A 20552-nucleotide genomic window follows, 5' to 3' on the forward strand; every position below is an offset into this window, starting at 1 on the left:
TCTCAGGCTTTTCCTGAATAGAACTAGTGCAAAACTCTGTGGTCAGCAAATCACTTGTTTGGTTATTTTCCCCCACAGTATATCCTCCCTACTCCATTCCCCACCCTCTGCTTTAAACTTCTTAGATCAAAAAAAAAAAAAAAAAAAAGGAACCAGTGTGCTTTATGGACCTGAACTTTTGGATGTCTAGAATGACTCCATCTGTCATATCTCCAGTTAGGAAGGCTCTATTCATATGGGTTAAATGGTCTGCAATATAGTGAATCAGATGTTACTGTCGGCCATTAAAAAAATACCTTGTGGGCTGGGAGGTTGGCTCAGTGGCAGAGTGCTTGCCTCACATGCATGAGGTCCTGGGTTTGATCCCTCAACACCACATAAGCAGAAAAAAGCCGGAAGTGGCACTGTGGCTCCAGTGGTAGGGTGCTAGCCTTGAGCTGAAGAGGTGAGGGACAGTGCCCAGGCCCAGAGTTCAGCCTCTCACAACCGACAAAAAATAAAATAAAAATACATTGTAGTAATAAATAGCTACTACCTTTCAACTGAGATACCTTACAGTAGTTCACAGTGCTTGAGCAATAATTATTGGGTTTTAAGAAATTTGATATAGTATGAAAAGGTTCTTGGTTATGTAACCTTTTAGTACTTTATTTTGATGTTTGATATTCTCATACTTGTCATTATAAAAGTTAAAAAAAGGTTTTCCCCCTTTTGTAGGCAGTCATTATTTGTATCAAAAACAAAGAATTTGAAAAGGCGTCAAAAATTTTGAAAAAACATATGACCAAGGACCCCGCAACGCAGGTAATTTTATATATTTTTGCTCCTGTGATTTAAGTCATCTCATTCCTCTCTTTGTCCTTATACTGAAGTTGGAATTCAAGGCCTCACAGTTGCTCAGTTGACACTGTATCTATCTCTTGTACCATACCTCCAGCCCTGTTTTTTTTTGCTGTTTTTTGTTTTGTTTTGCTGATTTTTTTTTTTTCCGGTCCTGTGGTTTGAGCTCTGGGCCTGGGCTATCCCTGAACAACTTGCTCAAGGCTAGCATTCTACCATTGGAGCCACACAACACCACTTCCAACTTTTTCTGTGGTTTAATTGGAGATAAGAATCTCATGGGGGTGGCTGGGAAGGTGGCTCAGTGGTAAAGCACTCGTCTTGCATGCCTGAGACCCTGGGTTCGATTCCTCAGCACCACATAAGCAGAAAAAAAAGCTGGAAGTGGCGCTGTGGCTCAAGTGGTAGAGCGCTAGCCTTGAGCTGAGGAGCTGAGGGACAGCGCCAGGCCCAGAGTTCAGGCCCCATGACCGGACCCAAAAAAAAAAAAAAAAAGAATCTCATGGGGGCTGGATGCTGGTGGCTTGTGTCTGTAATCCTAGCTACTCAGGAGGCTGAGATCTGAGGATCACAGTTCAAAAAGACAGCCCGGGCAGGAAAGTCCTTGAGACTCTTATCTCCAATTAACCACCAGAAAACAGGCACTTTGGTTCGAGTAGTAGAGCACTAGCCTTGAGCTCAAGAGCTGAGGGACTGTGCCCAGGCCCAGAATTCAAGCCCCACCACTGACAAAAAAAAAAAAGTTTCATGGACTTTCCTGCTAAGGCAGGCTTTGAACTGTGATCCTCAGATCTCAGCCTCCTGAGTAGCATTACAGACATGAGCCACTAGCATCTGGCCATCTCTCTGCTTTGGAATGATGATGAAAGGATTCTTTGTCAAAAATATTATCTAAATGTTCACCTTTAAATATGCAACATTTTAGCTGAGTGATTCAGCCTGTTAATCTGAGAATCCTAGCATTTGGAAGGCAGGAATATCACAAGACTGTCTCAAAAAAAAAAATCTGGCTAGGCACAGGTGGTTTATACCTGTAATCCTGGCTACTCAAGAGACTGAGATCTGAGCATCATGGTTCAAAGCCTGCCTGATCAGGAAAGTCTGTGAGACTCTTATTTCCAATATGTCACCAAAAAGCTGGAAGTGGAGCTATGGTTTAAGTGGTAGAGTGCTAACCATGAGCAAAAGAAGCTCAAGCACTGCTCCCTGTGATTAAGCCCAGGACCAGACCAAAAAAAAAAAAAGAGAGAGAGAGAAAAACATTTGAGCTTAACTTTTTGATTTATTACTATTTGCTTAGGCTTGAATTCAAGACCTTGGGCTTGCTTATCAAGCGCTATCACTCCTTCAGCTCCCCCCCCCCCTTTTTAAGGCAACATCTCTATAGCCTGGCTTCAAACTCTGTTTTCCTGCCTCAATTTCCCAAGTGCTGAGACTAAAAGGCATGGTCTTAAATGCAGTTTTTGGATAAGGTAATACATGTAACACAATACAACATTCAAAGGGCAACAGAAGAGTTCAGTGATCTAGCATGGTTATGAAAGCCTATACTCCTAGCTACTTAGGAAGCAGAGATCCAAGGGCCTTAGGTTGTAGGCCAGCCCAGGAATAGAGAGGCTAGGAGATGGTGTGTGCTTGTTATTCCAGCTACTGGGGAAGCACAATGGCTGGGCATGGTGTGCCGGGTGCCTCTTACTGCAACAACATAGGGATAACAGGCCAAGTGGGCCTGAGCATAAAGTGAGGCCCCTGCCTCTAAAATAAGGCAAAAAGGTGTGGCTCAATGGTTAGAGTGTCTGCCCACCATAAATGAGACTCCAAGTTCAGTCCTCAGTAGTGCCGAAAAGAAAAAAGAAAAAAAAATTCTTGGCTTTAACCATTGCCTCCCTGTTCCTCTCAGAAGCAATCACTGTTACTCCTTTCATCCTTTCAGAAATATATGTGTATAATGCACAAACAAGTTTGTGTGTTTGTAGACTATACCCATTTTGCCTGTTTTTCCATCCACATATGCGACAACATACTCTGCACATAATTTGAGCACTTAAATTTGCTTTTACTTAATATTATATCTTAAAATTCTATTAGCACATAGCACTTTATCTCTCTTAGTTAGTGGGGGAGGGGTCAGTCCTGGGGCTTGAACTCAGAACCTAGGCACAGTCCCAGAGTTTTTTTTTTTGCCCAAGGCTAATGCTCTACCACTTGATCCACAGCTCCACTTCTGGATTTTTTTTTTTTTTTTTTTTTTTTTTGCTGGTTATTTGGAGATAAGAGACTCTTTTACTTTCCTGCCCAGGCTGGCTTCAAACCATGATTCTCAGATCTCAGCCCCTGAGTAGCTACGGTGTGAGCCACTGGCACCTTGCATGCTTTGCCTCTTTCTTACAGCTTTGTGATTACTCATTGTGGCTAAACCATAATCTGTTGATCAGTCCTCTGTGTTACATATGCTGTTGATTTTTACTGAAGGCACTGCAAAAGTTCTGATAGTGTGCTGTCTAACTCACTGAATTTTTACTGCTGTTTTCCTTTCTCACGTTTCAAATGTTGGTCCTTTATATAGAAACTGAGGAACGATCTCCTGAATATTATCCGAGAAAAGAACTTGGCCCACCCTGTTATCCAGAACTTTTCCTATGAGACCTTCCAACAAAAGATGTTGCGATTCCTGGAGAGCCACCTGGACGACACTGAGCCCTACCTTCTCACGGTACGCCTTCATCTTTTCTCTTCTATAGTCATCACGTGCCTTTGAGGAAGGCTGGGAATTAGGAAATCACAAGTGAAAAGACAAAGATTGAATTGTGTCTTCCTTAAATGCCTCAGAAATACCAAGGAATAGCCAGGCACCAGGAGCTCACACCTGTAATCCTATCTACTTAGGAGGCTGAAATCTGAAGATCAAGGTTCAAAGCCAGCTCGGGCAGGCAGGAAAGTCTGTGAGACTCTTTATCTCCAATTAACCAACAGAAAACCAGAAATGGAGCTGTGGCTCAAAGTGGCAGACTGCTAGCCTTGAGCAAAAGAGCTCAGAGACAGTGCTCAGGCCCAGAGTTCAAGCCCCAAGACCAGCAAAAAGAAAAAAGAAATTTGACTTTGATACATGATGCTAAAAGTATACTTGGGAGCCAAAAACTAGATTGTGATTGAGATTGGAAGGACAGAAGATACATAGAGTAAAATTTTGTAATTATTTGATATCTGAAACATTTAAATGGGCTAGTGATGTCTAGGGGGTTAACGGCACTTAAAGTGAATTGCCTTTCAGTGAAGACACCTTGACCCACTTGGGGAAGTATTGCTGGTGGGTGTGTGTGTGTGTGTGTGTGTGTGTGTGTGTGTGTGTGTGTGTGTGTGTGTGTGTGTGTGTGTGTGTGTGTGTGTGTGTGTGTGTGTGTGTGTGTGTGTGTGTGTGTGTGTGTGTGTGTGTGTGTGTGTGTGTGTGTGTGTGTGTGTGTGTGTGTGTGTGTGTCGCCAGTCCTGGGGCTCTCTGAGCTTCTTTTGCTCAAAGCTAGCAGTCTACCACTTGAGCCATAGCTCCACTTCTGGCTTTTTTCTGTGTATGTGGTACTGAGGAATTGAACCCAGGACTTCATACATTTTAGGCAAGCACTCTACCATTAAGCCACATTCCAAGACCTGTGTTTTGTTTGTTTGTTTTTTGTGCCAGCCTGGGACTTGAACTCAGGGCCTGGGCACTATCCCTGAGCTGTTTTGGCTCAAGGCTATGGCTCTGCCACTTGAACCCCACAGTGCCACTTCTGGCCTTTTTGTTTGTTTGTTTGTTTGTAGGGCTTGACCTCAGGGCCTTGCTAGTTCTTTACCCTACCACTTGAGCCACAGCACCACTTCTGGTTTTTGAGTGGTTAGAGTATGTTTATAGTGAAAGAAGCAGAAAATAAGTGAAATTCTGTTTCCTCTTCCTGATATCTTTCCTGTTTCAGATGGCCAAAAAGGCTTTAAGATCTGAGTCCGCTGCCTCAAGTACAGTGAAAGTAGATAAACAGCCAGCACCAGAGCCTGTGGAAAAGCCCCCCAGAGAGTCTCCAAGGTAAGGGAGATGCCTTTGGTGACTTTGCTCAAGGTGACAGAACGGGCTTAGTGGGCTACGACACTGGGTAATAGACAGTGGCAAAGATGACCTGTCAGGGATTCCCCACAGAAGATCCTGGCACGCTCTTCCTCAGAGGTGATGTTTCCCCTTTCTCTCTGCTTCACTCACACCTGCAGTAGTATTCAGATGTTTGAGTAGGAATCCCAAGTGTGGTAGCTAAAGCCAGTGGTCTCAAGTTGAGATGCATTTGAGGACCTATGTGTTAGTCTTTTTTGCATTACTCTTAACAATTTCATAAAGAAAAGGGGTTTGTTTTTAGCTTGTGGTTGTTAGGTTTGAGGGCCTGTGATTGTGATGGCCCTTTCCTAGCAGGGGCACCTGTCATCACATGCTAGGTGATAGGGAGAATGTGGATGTGTCTCTGCCTGTGACTCCTAGTCTCTCTCTCTATCTCTGTCCTTTTTTTTTTTTTTTTGGCGGGGGGGGGGTCCATTCGTGGGGCCTGAACTCTGGGCCTGGGCGCTCAGCTCTTCAGCTCAAGGCTAGCACTCTACCACTTGAGCCACAGCACCACTTCCAGCTTTTTTCTTTTTGCTTATGTGGTGCTGAGGAATCAAACCCAGGGCCTCAGGCATGCAAGGCAAGCGCTCTACCACTGAGCCACCTTCCCAGCCCCTGTCCTTTTTTTTTTTTTAATAAGTTTTTTACTGTGAAAATACCGTACAGAGGGATTACAGTTACATGAGCAAGGTAATGAGTACATTTCTTATCAAGCATTGTTGCCTCCTCCTTTGTTTCCCCTTACCATCCCTGCCCTCCCATCTCCCTTCTCTCCCTCGACCCCCCTTTCTGGCTTTTTCAGAGTAGTTTATTAGAGATAAAAGTCTCACAGACTTCTCTGCCCTGGCTAGCTTTGAGCTGCGATCCTCAGATCTCAGCCTCCTGAGTAGCTAGGATTACAGGTGTGAGCTATTGTGCCCAACTTGGTGTGTGGAGTGGGTTAGGGGGCTATTGGGTTCTGAACTCAGTCTTTGTGCTTGCTAGGCAGATGCTTTATCTGACCACAACTCTAGCCTTTTATGCTTTAGTTATTTTTCAGATGAAGAAATTTGTTGTTTGCTGCCTAAAATCATTACAAGTCAATCTTAGGTGGGAGTCAGCATTCAATACATGGATAAGATTTTTTGTCGTTGTTTTTATTGTAACGGTAAGGGAGTTTTTTCATACCAACATTAACACTAGGTGACATCATAGGCCAGATGACAAAACAAACCAACCTGAGAGAGCCAGACCTTAATCCTCCTACCTACATGTCCTATTTCGTTGTCGTTACAGGTATATTCCACCACACCTGGCTTGTTGGTTGAGATGAAATCTCCCTGACTTTTTGCCCTGGCTAGCCTCAAACCACTTCTTTCCTGTTTCTGCCTTCCAAGTAGCTGGGATTATAGACATGAGCACTCTACTGGCTCGTGTCTTGGTGTTTTAATGCCGAGTTGTCTGTCTAATTTGAAACCTTCCATTGAGAAGTAGTAGTAGTAGTGCCTATTTGGATGAGCTTTGGCAGTGGTGAACTGACCCTTGTGTGTTTGCTTTATATGTAGGCAGCTGCAGAGTACTCCAACCACCATTGGGATTCGGACTCTGAAGGCAGCTTTCAAGGCTCTGTCCAGTGCACAGGATTCAGAGGCAGCTTTCTCAAAACTGGACCAGAAGGATCTGGTACTTCCTAATCAAGCATCCCCATCATCAGTAGCTCTCAAAAACAAGAGACCCAGAAAAGATGAAAATGAAAGCTCAGCTCCTGACAGGGAGGGCAGCTCGGAACTGCAGCCCAAAAACAAGCGCATGACAATAAGCAGATTGATTTTGGAAGAGGACAGCCAGTGTACTGAGCCCAGCACAGGCCTCAACTCCTCCCAGGAGTCCATTCCAGCGTCACCATCCAAGCCCACAGCTCTCAGTCACACGCGACCTGGGGAGAAGAATCCCAAGTACGAAGACCTTTGTAGTTGTTTGGGGGCTGGTTGGCGATCCTGGTTGGGCCTGGGATTACTTCCGTGAATGAAGTAACTTTGAACTAAGTTACTCACCACCAAGGCTTACTCAACGCGCTAAAATGTGACTTGGGAGCAGGGAGTGACAATGTAGCCTCCCTGCTAGTTGCAAAGCCCTGCACATAGGCTGCCCAACATCGCCCTAGGGCGTAAGTGAGGATGGAAAGGTTCCCAGCCTCCCCATCGCCGCTTTCATTTTTAGCAAGTTTCTGTTCCAAGAAAGCTGTTTGAATCGGGCTACGTTCCACCTTGATCTGTGCTAAAAGACTGAATACTTGCAGTTTTGCACTTTCTATGAGCGTTTGAAACTCTGAGAAATTGAGTAAATACCTGCTAACCTTACACATTCTGCTAGGTACTGTGGGGCAGTGGTTAGAGTACTTTCATTTTATTCTCATCTTGACTCTCAGCCTAGCTTTTAATCTTGCTGCCCATTGTGCCCTCTGTGGGTCCACCCTCCAGGCAAAGTGGTGTGCTTGCTCCCTGGGACACGCTGCCTGTTTTCTCCTGCTGTGCTTCTGCTGCTTCTCATTCCCCACAATGGACTGTCATCCTTCCATCATTGCTTGTCACAGTCCTGTTCATCTTCCAAGGGAAGAGAAGCTGTTAAGTGCTTCCTGAAACCAAGCACCTTTGTGTGTTACCTGAGTCTCAGTCCTCACACAGTGAGGTGGTATGCTAGCCCCACTGTGCAGGCCAGGAAGGTATAGAAAAGTTACTAGCTTTCCCGAAGGCAGCTGAAAGTGGCAGAGATGGGCTTTAGGCTGTATAAGCCAGGTTGGTCTTTTTCTTTTTCTTTTTTTTTTTTTTTTTCTGTTTGCTAGTAGTAGGGCTTGAACTCAGGGCCTTGTGCTTTCATTTGGCTTTTTCTGCTCACGGCTGGTAATCTACCACTTGAGCCACATCTCCACTTCCAGCTTTTTGATGGTTCACTGGACATGAGAGTCTCATGGACTTTTGTGCCTAAGCTGGCTTCAAACCAGGATCCTCGGATCTCATCTTCCTACGTAGCTAGGATTATAGGTGTGGGCCATCAACACCCTGGCTCAGATTGGTCTTGGTACAGAAGCTCGGGGCCTGGGTGCCATGACCTCCATCTTGCCTCTTAAAACCACCTCCTCCATGAACTCTTCACTGTCACCCTGCTGTAAGTGATCCGCCTTGCTGATCTGCTGCTTTGTCATCTTCACCATTGCTCCCTGTTGTAGTGGTTAAGGGATTCCTGCTGTGGCCTGTGCTGGGTCCCCTAAGGTTTGAGGCACAGGTTGTGCAGTGTGTGCATCACCACTTGCACTTGGAAATTAGTTATTGGATTTTTAGTCGGCATAGCTGATGCAGCGCTGCATTGTCCTCATTTGACACATGAATGGTTTATCGTCATGGAAGTACTGTGCATGGAGCTTTGCCCCCACAAGCAGGCAAGGCTGGGGAAAATGCAGGGTTTAGTGGTTTTGTTAATGGGAGTATTTGTGGGGTTGGTGGATGTACCCACTTGTCACATATGGCATGACAAAAGCATGACGTGTACTAGAGGCTCTTTAAAGTAGGGGTTGGCAAACTGGCCTTTGAGCCAGATTCACTGAGGCCTTTGCAAACGTTGGTTTTTTGTTGTTGTTGTTTTGTTTTTTTTTTTGTTTTTGCCCAGTCCTGGGGCTTGAGCTCAGGGCCCTGAGCTACTTTTTTGCTCAAGTCTAGCACTCTACCACTTGAGCCACAGTGCCACTTCTGGTTTTTTTTCTCTTTATGCGGTGCTGAGGCTTCATGCGTGCTAGGCAAGCACTCTACCACTAAGCCACATCCCCAGCCCCAAAGTTATTTTTTGTTTTGTTTTTTGTGTGGAGTGTGTGCGTGTGCGTGTGTGCGCGTGTGCGTGTGCGTGTGCGTGTGCGTGTGCGTGTGCGTGTGCGTGTGTGTGTGTGTGTGTGTGTGTGTGTGTGTGTGTGTGTGTTGGTCCTGGGATTTGAACTTAGGATCCAGGCTTTGTCCCTGGGCTTTTTTTACTTTTAGTAGTGGGGCTTGAACTTGGCTTGGGCTCTGTCCTTGAGCTTTCTGCTCAAGGCTAGTGCACTACCACTTTGTGCTACAGCTCTACTTCTGGTTTTCTGTTGGTGAATTGGAGATAAGGGTCTCAGACATTCCTTTCCTGCCTAGGCAGGCTTTGAACTGCCATCCTCAGATCTCAGCTTCCTGAGTAGCTAGGATGACAGGCATGAGCCACTAGCACCCGATATCTTGAGTTTTTTTGCTCAAGGCTGACACTGTACCATGCCACAGCTGTACTTCTATCTTTTTTGGTGCTTAATTGGAGATGAATGTCCTACAGGCTTTCCTACTCAGGTGAGCTTTGAACTGTGATCTTCAGATCTCAGCTTCCTGAGTACTTAGGGTTACAAGCATGAGCCACTGGTGCCTGGTTGTAAGTAGAACACAGCTACATCCATTAATTACGGATTTCTCATGGGTGCTTTCAGTGTCTGTGATCATGAGTCAACTAGCCATAACAAGACAGTAAGGCTTGCAAAACTGAAAATACTGTCAAGTTCTTACAGGAAAGTCGTCTTGTGTTCTCTGCCGTAAGGGAAGTAAGAGGTGCCCTGGGACAGCTTGAGGAGAGCTGTAGGAGCATATGAGCTAGCTTTGGAAGATGAGTAGGAAATTACAGATTAGGCGCAAAGGGTTCTGGGGAATGGGAACTATGTGGTCATCCTGGAGTGCTGCAAAATATCCCATGTACTATGGTGGGCAAATCCAGGGTGGGAGAGAAGGAAGCAACATTCTGGATGGGTAGATGGGCCAGATGTTGAGTTCATTGAAGTCAGTCAGGCAGGGTGCCTCCACCTACTTGAGTTGTAATCACAAGTATGCATTTCCAGGCTCCTGACCACTGAATTTGAAGAGGCAGGAGAATGCTCTGTAACCTGCTTTAAAAAAAAAGGGGTGGGGGGGAGTAGATGGGAAGGTGGCTCAGTGGTAGAGCGCTTGCCTTGCATGCATGAGGCCCTGGGTTCGATTCCTCAGCACCACATAAGCAAAAAAGCCAGAAGTGCTGCTGTGGCTCAAGTGGTACGAGCGCTAGCCTTGAGCTGAAGAGCTGAGGGACAGTGTCCAGGCCCAGACTGACAGTGTCAGGCCCCATGACTGACAAAAAAAAAAGTATGCCCCATATAATTCCAAAGGCCCATGGGCTACCACGGAGGAAAGGCAGGGAGCTAGAGACAGGTGCAGGTTTTCAGAGTGCCTGTTCCACAGGAAGTTTGTGTGAGGTGTCCTTCTGAAGGGGAAGGAAGGGTCTCCCAGGAGATCGCCTGGAGGAACAGTCCTAGACTTTTCCTGCACAGCAATTGACACACAGCAACTTCTTACTTGGTACTTGCTAACCAAGTAAAATGATATTCTTGGGTCTTGCATTTTACCTTATTGCATTTTAAAGCACAACATGCAAACCATCTGTAAAGCTAGCAGAGGACTAACACATGAGTTCTCCGTCCCATATTCTGGTTTAACTTTTTTCCTTAACACTTTAAAATGTAAGAAACATTCTCAATTAAAGCCTCAGATATCAGCCACAGACTAATTTGCTGGCCTCTGCTAGGCTGGTGCTCACTAAGTTGTAATTCCGCCAGGAAGCACAAGGACTCTGGAAGAGCCATCTTCCAGGAAGGAGGACTCTGAGCTCCGCTCCTTCCCCCACAGGGGCAGTGAGCAGCAGCAAGAAAAGCAGAGTTCAAATGTTTTTATGCCAGCACTGAGTAAGGAGATAGAATTCTTAAACTGTGACCCCTCTACCTTCTGCTTGCCAACAGTAATTAGCAACGTGACTCCTTAGAAGGAAGACCGCATGCAAGTGTTCTTCACTTTGTCTCAAGCAAGTCATCCCCAACCTTCTGGAGGCTCATCGATGGCTCATACTTGAATCCTGGCTACTCAGGAAGTGTCAGGGAAGCCTGTGAGACTCGTCTCCAATTAAGCACTAAAAATGCCAAAAGGGGAAATGGGCTCAAGTAGTAGAGCACTAGTCTTGAGCACAAAAATTCAAGGACAGTACCCAAGCCATGAATTCAAGAGCTCAGACACTGGTATAGATAATTCCTTAGAAAACTTAGGGAACTCAAGGGATTTTTTTCAAGCCAGTGAATTTTTATTACTCACATGCTAAATATTACCCTGACAGCAAGAAATACCATTTGTCATTTTGTCAACTTTTTTCCTAAATCTTTTTGTCAGTACAGGGTTTGAACTCATGGCCTTGTGCCTGTTAGGTACTCTACTGCTGAGCCACACCTGTTTTTGTCCACGTTTACAGGTCATTCTGACATTTTTTTGGGGGGGTGGGTCCTGTTAGGTACTCTACTGCTGAGCCACACCTGTTTTTGTCAACGTTTACAGGTCATTCTGACATTTTTTTGGGGGGGTGGGTCCAGTCATAGGGCCTGAACTCTGGGCGTGGGTGCTGTTCCTCAGCTCTTCAGCTTAAGGGTAGCACTCTACCACTTGAGCCACAGCGCCACTTCTGGCTTTTTTTTTTCCTGCTTATGTGGTGCTGAGGAATTGAACCCAGGGCCTCAAGCATGCAAGGCAAGCGCTCTACCACTTGAGCCACCTTCCCAGCCCCTCTGACATGTTTTAATTTTTCAAGACTTACTGCACATATGTTTGTTGTAGTTCTGTGACCTATCCCCAGGGCAGTTCATTACTAATCAGGTAATTAGTTAAGATTGACTAAAAAGGCAGAATGTAAATGTATTTTGTACTTCCATTTAGTTTTGGATTTGGAGTATTTGTCAACTGGGGGAGGGATTTTTTTGGAGGAAGAATCTGCATTTTAAGGGAAGGATTTTTGTTTCAATATTCTGTTGGGTATAATTCTTTTGTGCAGCTGTGGGGGGGGGGAGGTTTCAGCTCAGGGCCTCTCAGCCTTGTTGGGCTTTGCTTGTTGGGCTGATGCTCTACCACTTGAGCCACACCTGTTTCTAGCTTTTTGCTGGCTGATTGGACATAAGAGTCTCAACATTTTAATTCTGAGATCTTAGCCTCCTGAGAAGCTGGGATTACAGGCGTCAGCCACCAGTGCCCAACCCTTTTTGTTGTATCGCTTTAATCCCAGTGTAGTTTAGGAAGCATATCTCCAGCTCATGTTGGAGTATGTGTTACATGCTAGGTCTTTATAGTAGACAAGTGGTGCATTTCCTGCCTTTAAGTTTAGTGGCACACTGTGTAGTGACTGCTTACAGAGCAAAATCAGTGTGTAGTGGGACAGAGGACTTGAGTCAGGAATGCAAGGAGATGTCTTTGAGAAAATGTGTCTTTGAACGACAGCAGAGAAGGACTTCCAGGTGGAAAGAGAAGGATATGGCCAAGGCAGGAAACTGCGGAGCTTGTATTGAAGGAACCAGGCAGCGCAGCTCTGCTGTTGAAGCGGGCTGTGGCTTGGGTTTGGGAGGCCCCTTTAGGAAATGGGGCCAGCAGACCATACCAGCATTTAGGTTCCATTGGCTAGGCAGAAAGAAGCCATCGTGCAATGGAGGAGAGATGTTATTTTAAGTTGGCTCTCAGGGGAGGAAGTTTGAACTATAGGAACAATGAGGGAAGTGAAGAACAGCGGAACGTTGGCCCATTCTAGGATACATTGCACAGATCGTTAATAGAGTCAAAACTGTCCAATATGTCATGAATGCCTATAATCCCAGCATTTAGGAAGCAGAAACAGGATTGTGAGTTTGGGGCTATCTTGGGCTTCTTAGTGAGACCCTGTCTCAAAAAAAAACAAAGCCAGGCACCGGTGGCTCATGGCTGTAATCCTAGCTACAGCTACCAAGGAGGCTGAGATCTGAGGATTGAGGTTTAAAGCCTGCCCAGGCAGGAAACTGAAACTTTTGTCTCCAATAAATTATTCAAAAAAGCTAGAAGTGGCACTGTGGCTCAAGTGGAAGAGTGCTAGCCTTGAGCAAAAGATGCTCAGGGACAGTGCCCAGGCCCAGAGTTCAAACTTCAAGACTGCCCCCCCCAAAAAAAAAAAAATCAAGGCTAGGATGTGGCTCAGCAGTGGAGTGCCTACGTAGCAAGCTTGAGGTCCTAACCAAGAAGAAGGAAATGAGCAGATTGAAGGGGGGAGGCATGGACTTGGTGCTGGGTTTGAGGCATGGTCCTGTTGCCTGCAAGTGTTTGTATGGCTCTTCCTAGCCAGCCCAGGAAGGATGGCTGATTTGGGATTTGTATGTGTTGAACCTTGAGTGAGTGAGCTAAGGTTGAAAAAATTGCTGTGACTGTACTGAGAGTTTCCCACCTTGTCCTTCTTGATCTCACCTCAGAGCATCCGGAGGCAAGTGGAACAGCTCTAATGGCGTTGAAGAAAAGGAGAGCTGGGTGGGAGAGGACGAACTGTTTGCAGTGGAAGGTAAACTGCAGATTCTCCTTGGCCTCCCCACACTTATGAAATATACCTGCATGGCCTCTCCCGTCCCTATTCCTGCCAACTAATTACAGAAGAGTTACAGCTGTCAACCTCGTTTTGATTCCTGTGGAGTCAGCTTCCCGTCCTGTCCTCTGTGTGCCTGCCTGCTGCGTGTGTGCGTATGTGCATATGTGTACTAGGGTTTGAACTCCGGATTATCCTTTAGCTTTTTCCTCTCAATGCTGGCACAGCTCCACTTCTGGCACTTTGGTGGTTAATTGGATGTAAGAGTGTCATAGACTTTACTGCCGAGGCTGGCTTTAAACCAAAATCCTCAGATCTCAGCCTCCTAAGTAGCTAGGATTACTAGGAATGAACCATCGGTGCTTTACCTTTTAAGCAACAAATATGAAAGTGCCACTCCATGTTTAAATTCCTCAAGGTTCGTTTATCTTGTTTTGTTTTATCGGTCCTGGGGCTAGACGCTGTCCCTGAGCTCTTCAGCTCAAGGCTAGTGCTCTACCACTTGAGCCATAGTACCACTTCCAGCTTTTTCTGCTTATATGGTGCTAAGGAATCAAACCCAGGGCCTCATGCATGCAAGGCAAGCGCTCTACCACTGAGCCACCTTCCCAAACCCGAGGTTCGTTTATCTTAATAAATCCTAGGAAGTTAGATGCCGGTGGCTAACTAGTCAGGTGGATGAACTCTTAACAATCGCAGTTCAGAGCAAGAAAGTCCATGAGACTTACCTCCATTTAGCCACCTTATAAGGCTGGAAGTGGAGCTGTAGTTCAAGTTGTAGAGTATTAGCCTTGAGCATAAAAAGTCAGGGATAGCATCCACGCTCTGAGTTCAAACCCCATGTCTTGGGCATGCTAGGCAAGCATAATCATTGTTATGCCCCCAGCCCAAGTGAAAAAGTGTCAGCAATCTCTAAATATACTTATATACTTATACTACTTATCCCTAGTTAATACTAAACTCGTAGCATTTGCATCAGAATCTCTCCCAGCACCTATTTTACCTTCTAATAATAATATCAACTGCTAAATAAACTTCCTGTGGGATTCTATAGCAACAATAATCCTTTACCAATCCCACAGTTTTGCCCTTAAAAACATTCCTTCATTGCAAAGAGCAAGATCACATGGAAAATGGGAGAAGTAACAGAATAACAATAAAAAGACAACAGATAGTAAAAAAAAATTTTTTTTAGGTCTGGGAAGGTGGCTCAGTGGTAGAGCTCTTGCCTTGCATGCATGAGGCCCTGGGTTCGATTCCTCAGAACCACATAAGCAAAAAAGAAAAAAGTCGGAAGTGGTGCTGTGGCTCAAGTGGTAGAGTGCTAGCCTTGAGCTGAAGAGCTGAGGGACAGCACCCAGGCCCAAAGTTCAGACCCCAGGACCAGACCCAAAAAAATTTTTTTTTAAATTTTTAAAGATTAAAAGGTTGTAGAAAATGCCCATTTCTTAACACAGCATCAGTAATCTGCTTCTACTGTTAGGAAATATTTCATAAAAGCAGTCTAAGCATTCATCTTTTAGAGCCATCTTCCTTTGTTATTTGGGAAACATTACCAGGGCAGTGATTGCTGGGGCAGACGTCCCACAGGCTACGCTTTTATACATCTTTACCTCCTCAGTTTTTTTAACTGGCTATAGTTGCTTGAAATGTCATGTTTTATACTTGTACATCCTGTAGCTATACACATACATGTTTATATGATATACACACAGAGTTGTCTTTGGGGGGGGGGGGGGTTAGTTGTATGTAGTACTTGAACTCAGGGCCTGGGAGTTGTTTTTGAGCTTTTTTGCTCAAGGCTATAACACTCTACCACTTTGAGCTATGCCACTTCAGGTTTTCTGGTGGTTAATTGGAGATGAGTCTCTCAGACTTTCCTCCCAGACTAGCTTTGACTGTGATCTTCAAATCTCAGCTTCCTTAGTAGCTAGGATTATTACAGGCATGAGGCATTAATGACCGACTCTTTCTTCTAATGCTGGGATTGAACCCAGCCCCACACATTAGGCAAGTTCCCTACTACTGAGCTACACCCCAGCTCTATATCAAGGTTTTAAATACAATGAATCCCTTGGTAATATCATAGAATAAAAGCTTCACTAAAAGGGTTGAAATCCATCTTTAACCAACATTTACTGAAAGCCTGTTAGTAAGGCACTTGCTTTGTACAAATTCTATGGGCTGAATGACTGTGTGTATAAACAGGACAGAATGAATGATTCCTTATTGATATCCTTTTTCTCCTCAATGTCTGCAGAATTTGTTTTGGTTTTGCAATGCTGAGGATTAACCTAAGGCCTTATTCACGCTAGGCATGTCCCCTATCCTGAGCTGTGTCCCCAACCCTCTGTGTTTGTGAACTCTGAATCAGGTCTTCCCTTTGAGAACCATCTCTGTTTTCTTGTGGTTTTTGGTGGAGGAAGGTGAGCTCTAAAATGAATTTACTCTTAATGTTTTCCAGCAGCGCCTGATGAAGACAGTACAACCAGTATAACAAGGAAGCAGGTAACCTAGACCTCTTTTGTGCTGCAAGTTTTGTAGGAAGAACAGAGGTAAAGGAAGTCCCTCTTCTCATAGGCAAAGACTGTCCATCATCTAATAAAAATCCCTTTTGAGAGAATTCAAATTAAGCTCAAGTAATAGTTCTGTAGAAGAAAAGTCTAGGCGGGGACAGCACCTGACACTTTCTGGAGCATGAACAACACTTGCGCATTTGGAGATTGGAACACAGAAGTGACTGTTAGTTGAGAAGGACATGGCAGGACATTGAACTCAGAAACCTACAGCCTGCTTTTTTGGGTTCTGATTCTTCTAAGGTTTTTGAGTTGTCCTCATCACTGTATTGGAGAAGATGTGACTAGTGATGGGTTTTGATGTCTTGGTTTTCTTTTGCAGAAGTGGACAGTAGAAGAAAGCGAGTGGATCAAGGCTGGAGTAGAGAAGTACGGAGAAGGAAACTGGGCTGCCATTTCTAAAAATTACCCCTTTGTTAACCGAACAGCTGTAATGATTAAGGATCGCTGGCGGACCATGAAAAAACTTGGCATGAACTGAAACAGGCATATGATTTCCACAGGATTTGCAGGAGCGTGGTTCTAACAATAGTCCCTGGTAGTCTGCTGTATGTTTTAGAAGCTGAGCTGGAATGAGAATTTGGGGACAACCCCCTTCCAATATGATTAGGCCTCCGTCCAACTCATCACTGTTGGAGATCATGGAGCAGAGGTAGAGGCAGAGGCAAACGTACCCCATGTCTTTGGCAGAGAACAGGCACACCGCTTGTACTGTGCCAGAGTATCACTAGTGTTTCCCTTTAGTGGTTTGCTTACATTTGAAATCCCCACTAATCTGCAGAGCCTTCTCCTAGGAAAAGATGAAGTCCAAGAGGAGCCACATAGGATGCCATGATCTGTGAAAACCAGCAATGTGAGCATTATCTGAAATGAACTTGTTCCATATGGAGTTTTGGCCTTGTAATGCAGACGCGAAGGAACTCTGTCTGTGATGAGCCCAGGTTAATGACAGACCAGTCCTCATGGAATCAGATTCCTTTTAAAAACTTTCGCTACTCGTGACGTGAACCCTAGGCCTGATTGCCTTGGCATTTGCTCTAAATATGTGCTGAGCGACATCGGCGGGTTTGTCCTCCACTTGTTTTGGTTGAACCAGTGTGGTTTTTTTTGGTAAAATGGTGATTGTAGATAAGCTTAGTTCCCCTACCTGCCCCCTCCTTTCTCAGTTTCTTTCCTTATGCTGGACTTTAAAAGCTTAAAAAAAAAGTCCTGGCTGAATATAAATGCCTAATTCCATTCTTTGTGAAATGGTTGCTTCTGCCCCCTCCCTAATTGTGCTGTTAGTGTCTCGTACTGGGATTCAACATTCCCTTCTCCTTTTGTACTGTGTCGTGCTTGCTGTCAGACATCCCAAAAGACTGTCTTTTTAGCAAAAAATTTCAGTAAAGTGTTTTCTGTAATCTTTTTTAAAAATGGGAGCTAATTATTGTCAATACTTGTAGCATTCTTCATTAAAGTCTTGCTTCTCTCCAATAGAAGTAGCTGATTAATTGCAGCACAGCTTGTGTTCCTGAATGGAACAGGAAATTGTTGAACAAACTTGACTCAACTCTTTTAAGAAACTGCTATAAGCCAGGTGCTGGTGGCTCACACCTGTAACCCTTGCTACTTTGGAAGCAGAGATGGGAGAATCAAGCTTCAAAGCCAGCCCAGGAAGACTGAGAGACTCTTTATCTCATTTAACCGGCAGAAAAACGGAAGTGGAGGTGTTGCTCAACTGGTTGAATGCCATCCTTGAGCGAAGAAGCCAAGTGAGAACGCAAGGCCTTGCGTTCGGGCCCCAGTGCAGGCACACACACATGCTACTGTGTGCTGATCTTTGCAAGCCAGATCAAATAGTTGTTATAGACATTTTGGCTTATTTGTTCATTTCCTCATGCAACATACTTTTCCTAGAGACTATAAAGCATTCCCTCTTCCAGATGTCACAAGTTAGAACATCTGCCTAGCTTTGTTGCCTGTCAACTGTGTGTTAGGGTTTGGTACTACTTTTCTCTCACCCAACCCCAGATGAACCACAGGGAGGGAATGCGTACAATTGCTTGTGTCAGTTGTGTCACACAGGCCACATGAGTGACCGCTTTTCTTGCCTGTCTTGCTGTTAGGATGTGCTCAGGGCAGAAGGATGAACTTACAATGCATCTAGAGAGGCAGAATTCCCTAGTGAGTGGGTGTTTGTCAGACTTGAGATAAGAATGGGCTGGGAAGGTGGCTCAGTGGTAGAGTGCTTGCCTTGCATGCCTGAGGCCCTGGGTTCGATTCCCCAGCACCACATAAGCAAAAAGAAAAAAAAGCCGGAAGTGGTGCTATGGCTCAAGTGGTAGAGCGCTAGCCTTGAGCTGAAGAGCTGAGGGACAGCGCCAGGCCCAGAGTTCAAGCACCATGACCGGACCCCAAAAAAAAAAAAAAAAAAGAATGGGTTTCATGAACATTTCCTCACTGGACCTTATGAAGGCATTAATGAATATGTACGGTCACAGATCTGTGCTTTGGCTCAATCTGAGCAATGGGGAGGCCAGAGGTGACTGTGTCCTGGCTAAAAGGTCAGCTCTCCTGCCTTCTCATCAGCAAGACTGCCCAGAGCCGCCAAGACCTGTGTGCCGGGGTGCCATCTGGCTTCCGCTGGCCTCTGGGAATTCTCTACTTAGCTGTGATGAATTAATGTGAATTCAGGAAACGTTCCAGATGTAATGAACTAGTGCAGTTTGGCTTTTTAAAGAGTGAACTGGGATGGGAATGTGGCTTAGTGGTAGAGTGTTTACCTAACATGCATGAAGCCCTGGGTTTGATTCCTCAGTACCATATAAACAGAAAAAGCCAGAGTGGTGCTGAGGCTCAAGTGGTAGAGTGCTAACCTTGAGCAAAAGAAGCTCAGGGACAGTGCCCAAGCCCAGATGGAATTCAAGCCTTAGGACTGGCCAAAAAGAAAAAAGTGAAATAAAAATGTTTGCAGTCTAGGCATGATGGTGCATGCTGTAATCCCAGCATTTAGGAAGCTGAGGCAGGAGGATCGTGAGTTCCAAGCTAGCCTGAGACACAAAATGAAGTGCTATCTCCAAGCCAGGCATCAATGGCTCATGCCTGTAATCCTAGCTACTCAGGAGGCTAAGATCTGAGGATCGTGGTTCAAAGCCAGGCCGGGCAGGAAAGTCTGTGAAACTTCTTATCTCCAATAAATCACCAGAAATCTGGAAGTGGTGCTGTGGCTCAGGTGGTAGAGCATTTGCCTTGAGCTAAAGAGCTTCGGGACAGCGCCCAGGCCCAGAGTTCAAGCCCCACAGCTGACAACAACAAAATGCTATCTCCAAAAAAGGGGGGGCTGGTTAAGGATTTTTAGCTCAGTGGAAGAGCAAGGCCTTATGTTCCATCCTCAGCTCTGCAAAAAAAAAAGTTTAAATATCAGTTCAGGCTTACAGCTTGGAAACACTAGAACTTAACAGTGGACCTCCACACGGACCTCCCTTAGTGCTGCTGTGGAATGAGAAGAGAATGTCAATTTCTTAGCTAGGTGCCTACCATGACGTCAGTGGTATTGATATCTTGAGTAAAAGAAGAAGAAAAAAAGACCAATAGTAGGGGATTTTTGTTTTGTGTGGGTGCTGGGACTTGAATTCAGGGCCTCCTGCTCTCACTTAGCTTTTTTGCTCAAGGCTAGGATTATAGACATGAACCATAGTGCCTGGCCAACAATACCTTCAAGTAGGTTTTGGGTTGTTTTTTTTTTTTTTTTTTTTTTTGCTGGTTGTGGGGCTTGAACTCTGGGCTTGGGCGCTATCCCTCAGCTCTTCAGCTCAAGGCGAACGCTCTACCACTTGCTTGAGCTACAGCGCCACTTCTGGTTTTCTAGTGGTTTATTGGAGATAAGAATCACAGACTTTCCTGCCTGGGCTGGCTTTGAACCGTGATCCTCAGATCTCAGCCTCCTGAATAGCTAGGATAACAAATAATGTGAGCCACCAGCACCCGGCTTCTGGTTTTTGTTATTTGTTTTTGTTCTGCCAGTCCTGGGGCTTGAACTCAGGGCCTGGGCACTGCCCCTGAGCTTCTTTTGCTCAAGGCTGGCACTCTACCACTTGAGCCACTGCACCATTTCTGGCTTTTTCTGTTTATGTGGTATTAAGGAATTTAATCTAGGGCTTTATACATGCTAGGCAAGCACTCTACCACTAAGCCACATTCCCAGCCCTTCAAGTAGGTTTTGAATAGCTTTAAATAAATATGTGGAAGTTGGCAGGAGAACTCTGAAGGAGGCTGACCACTGTCTTGTTACTCTGCTCATTAAAACTCCATTGGGTGTGATGGTGCATGCCGTTAATGCCCGCTACTTACAAGGCAGTAGGCAGGTCATGGTATTGAGACCAGCCCTGGAGAAAAGCAGGACACTACAAAGCGAAAGGACTGGGGGACATGGCTCAAATGGTGGAGCAAAGCCTTAAGTGTACCCACTTTTTCTCTTCTTGCTGGGCTTTGCTCTGAGCTGCTGCATTGGGCACGTTGACGTGAGTTGTGCACCTGTCCTATGGCGCCCCTGTTCTATAGGCACAATAGGTCTCATAGTATTTCCCCAGCTAACTTTTGTCAGTACATAAATGTACTCACCCAAATAA

General features: G+C 45.2%; 1 protein-coding gene across 2 annotated transcripts in view; it reads left to right on the plus strand.

Annotated features, from left to right (window-relative positions):
• Nucleotides 1–17423, plus strand: part of Terf2 (telomeric repeat binding factor 2) — a 32699-nt gene extending 15276 nt beyond the window's left edge. The window contains exons 4-10 of one of the 2 annotated variants that reach the window (XM_070004707.1): nt 718–804; nt 3407–3553; nt 4788–4894; nt 6502–6891; nt 13263–13348; nt 15834–15877; nt 16268–17423. In XM_070004707.1, coding sequence (XP_069860808.1) covers nt 718–804; nt 3407–3553; nt 4788–4894; nt 6502–6891; nt 13263–13348; nt 15834–15877; nt 16268–16426 — 1020 coding nt within the window. In that variant the 3' untranslated portion in view covers nt 16427–17423. The remainder of the gene's footprint in view (nt 1–717; nt 805–3406; nt 3554–4787; nt 4895–6501; nt 6892–13262; nt 13349–15833; nt 15878–16267) is intronic. The other variant, XM_070004708.1, reaches the window with a different exon arrangement.
• Nucleotides 17424–20552: the final 3129 nt, after the last annotated feature.

The sequence above is a fragment of the Dipodomys merriami genome, unplaced genomic scaffold, assembly GCF_024711535.1.
Source record: "Dipodomys merriami isolate MVZ:Mamm:240054 unplaced genomic scaffold, mDipMer1.0.p SCAF_64, whole genome shotgun sequence".
In the NCBI taxonomy this organism is placed as follows: Eukaryota; Metazoa; Chordata; class Mammalia; order Rodentia; family Heteromyidae; genus Dipodomys; species Dipodomys merriami.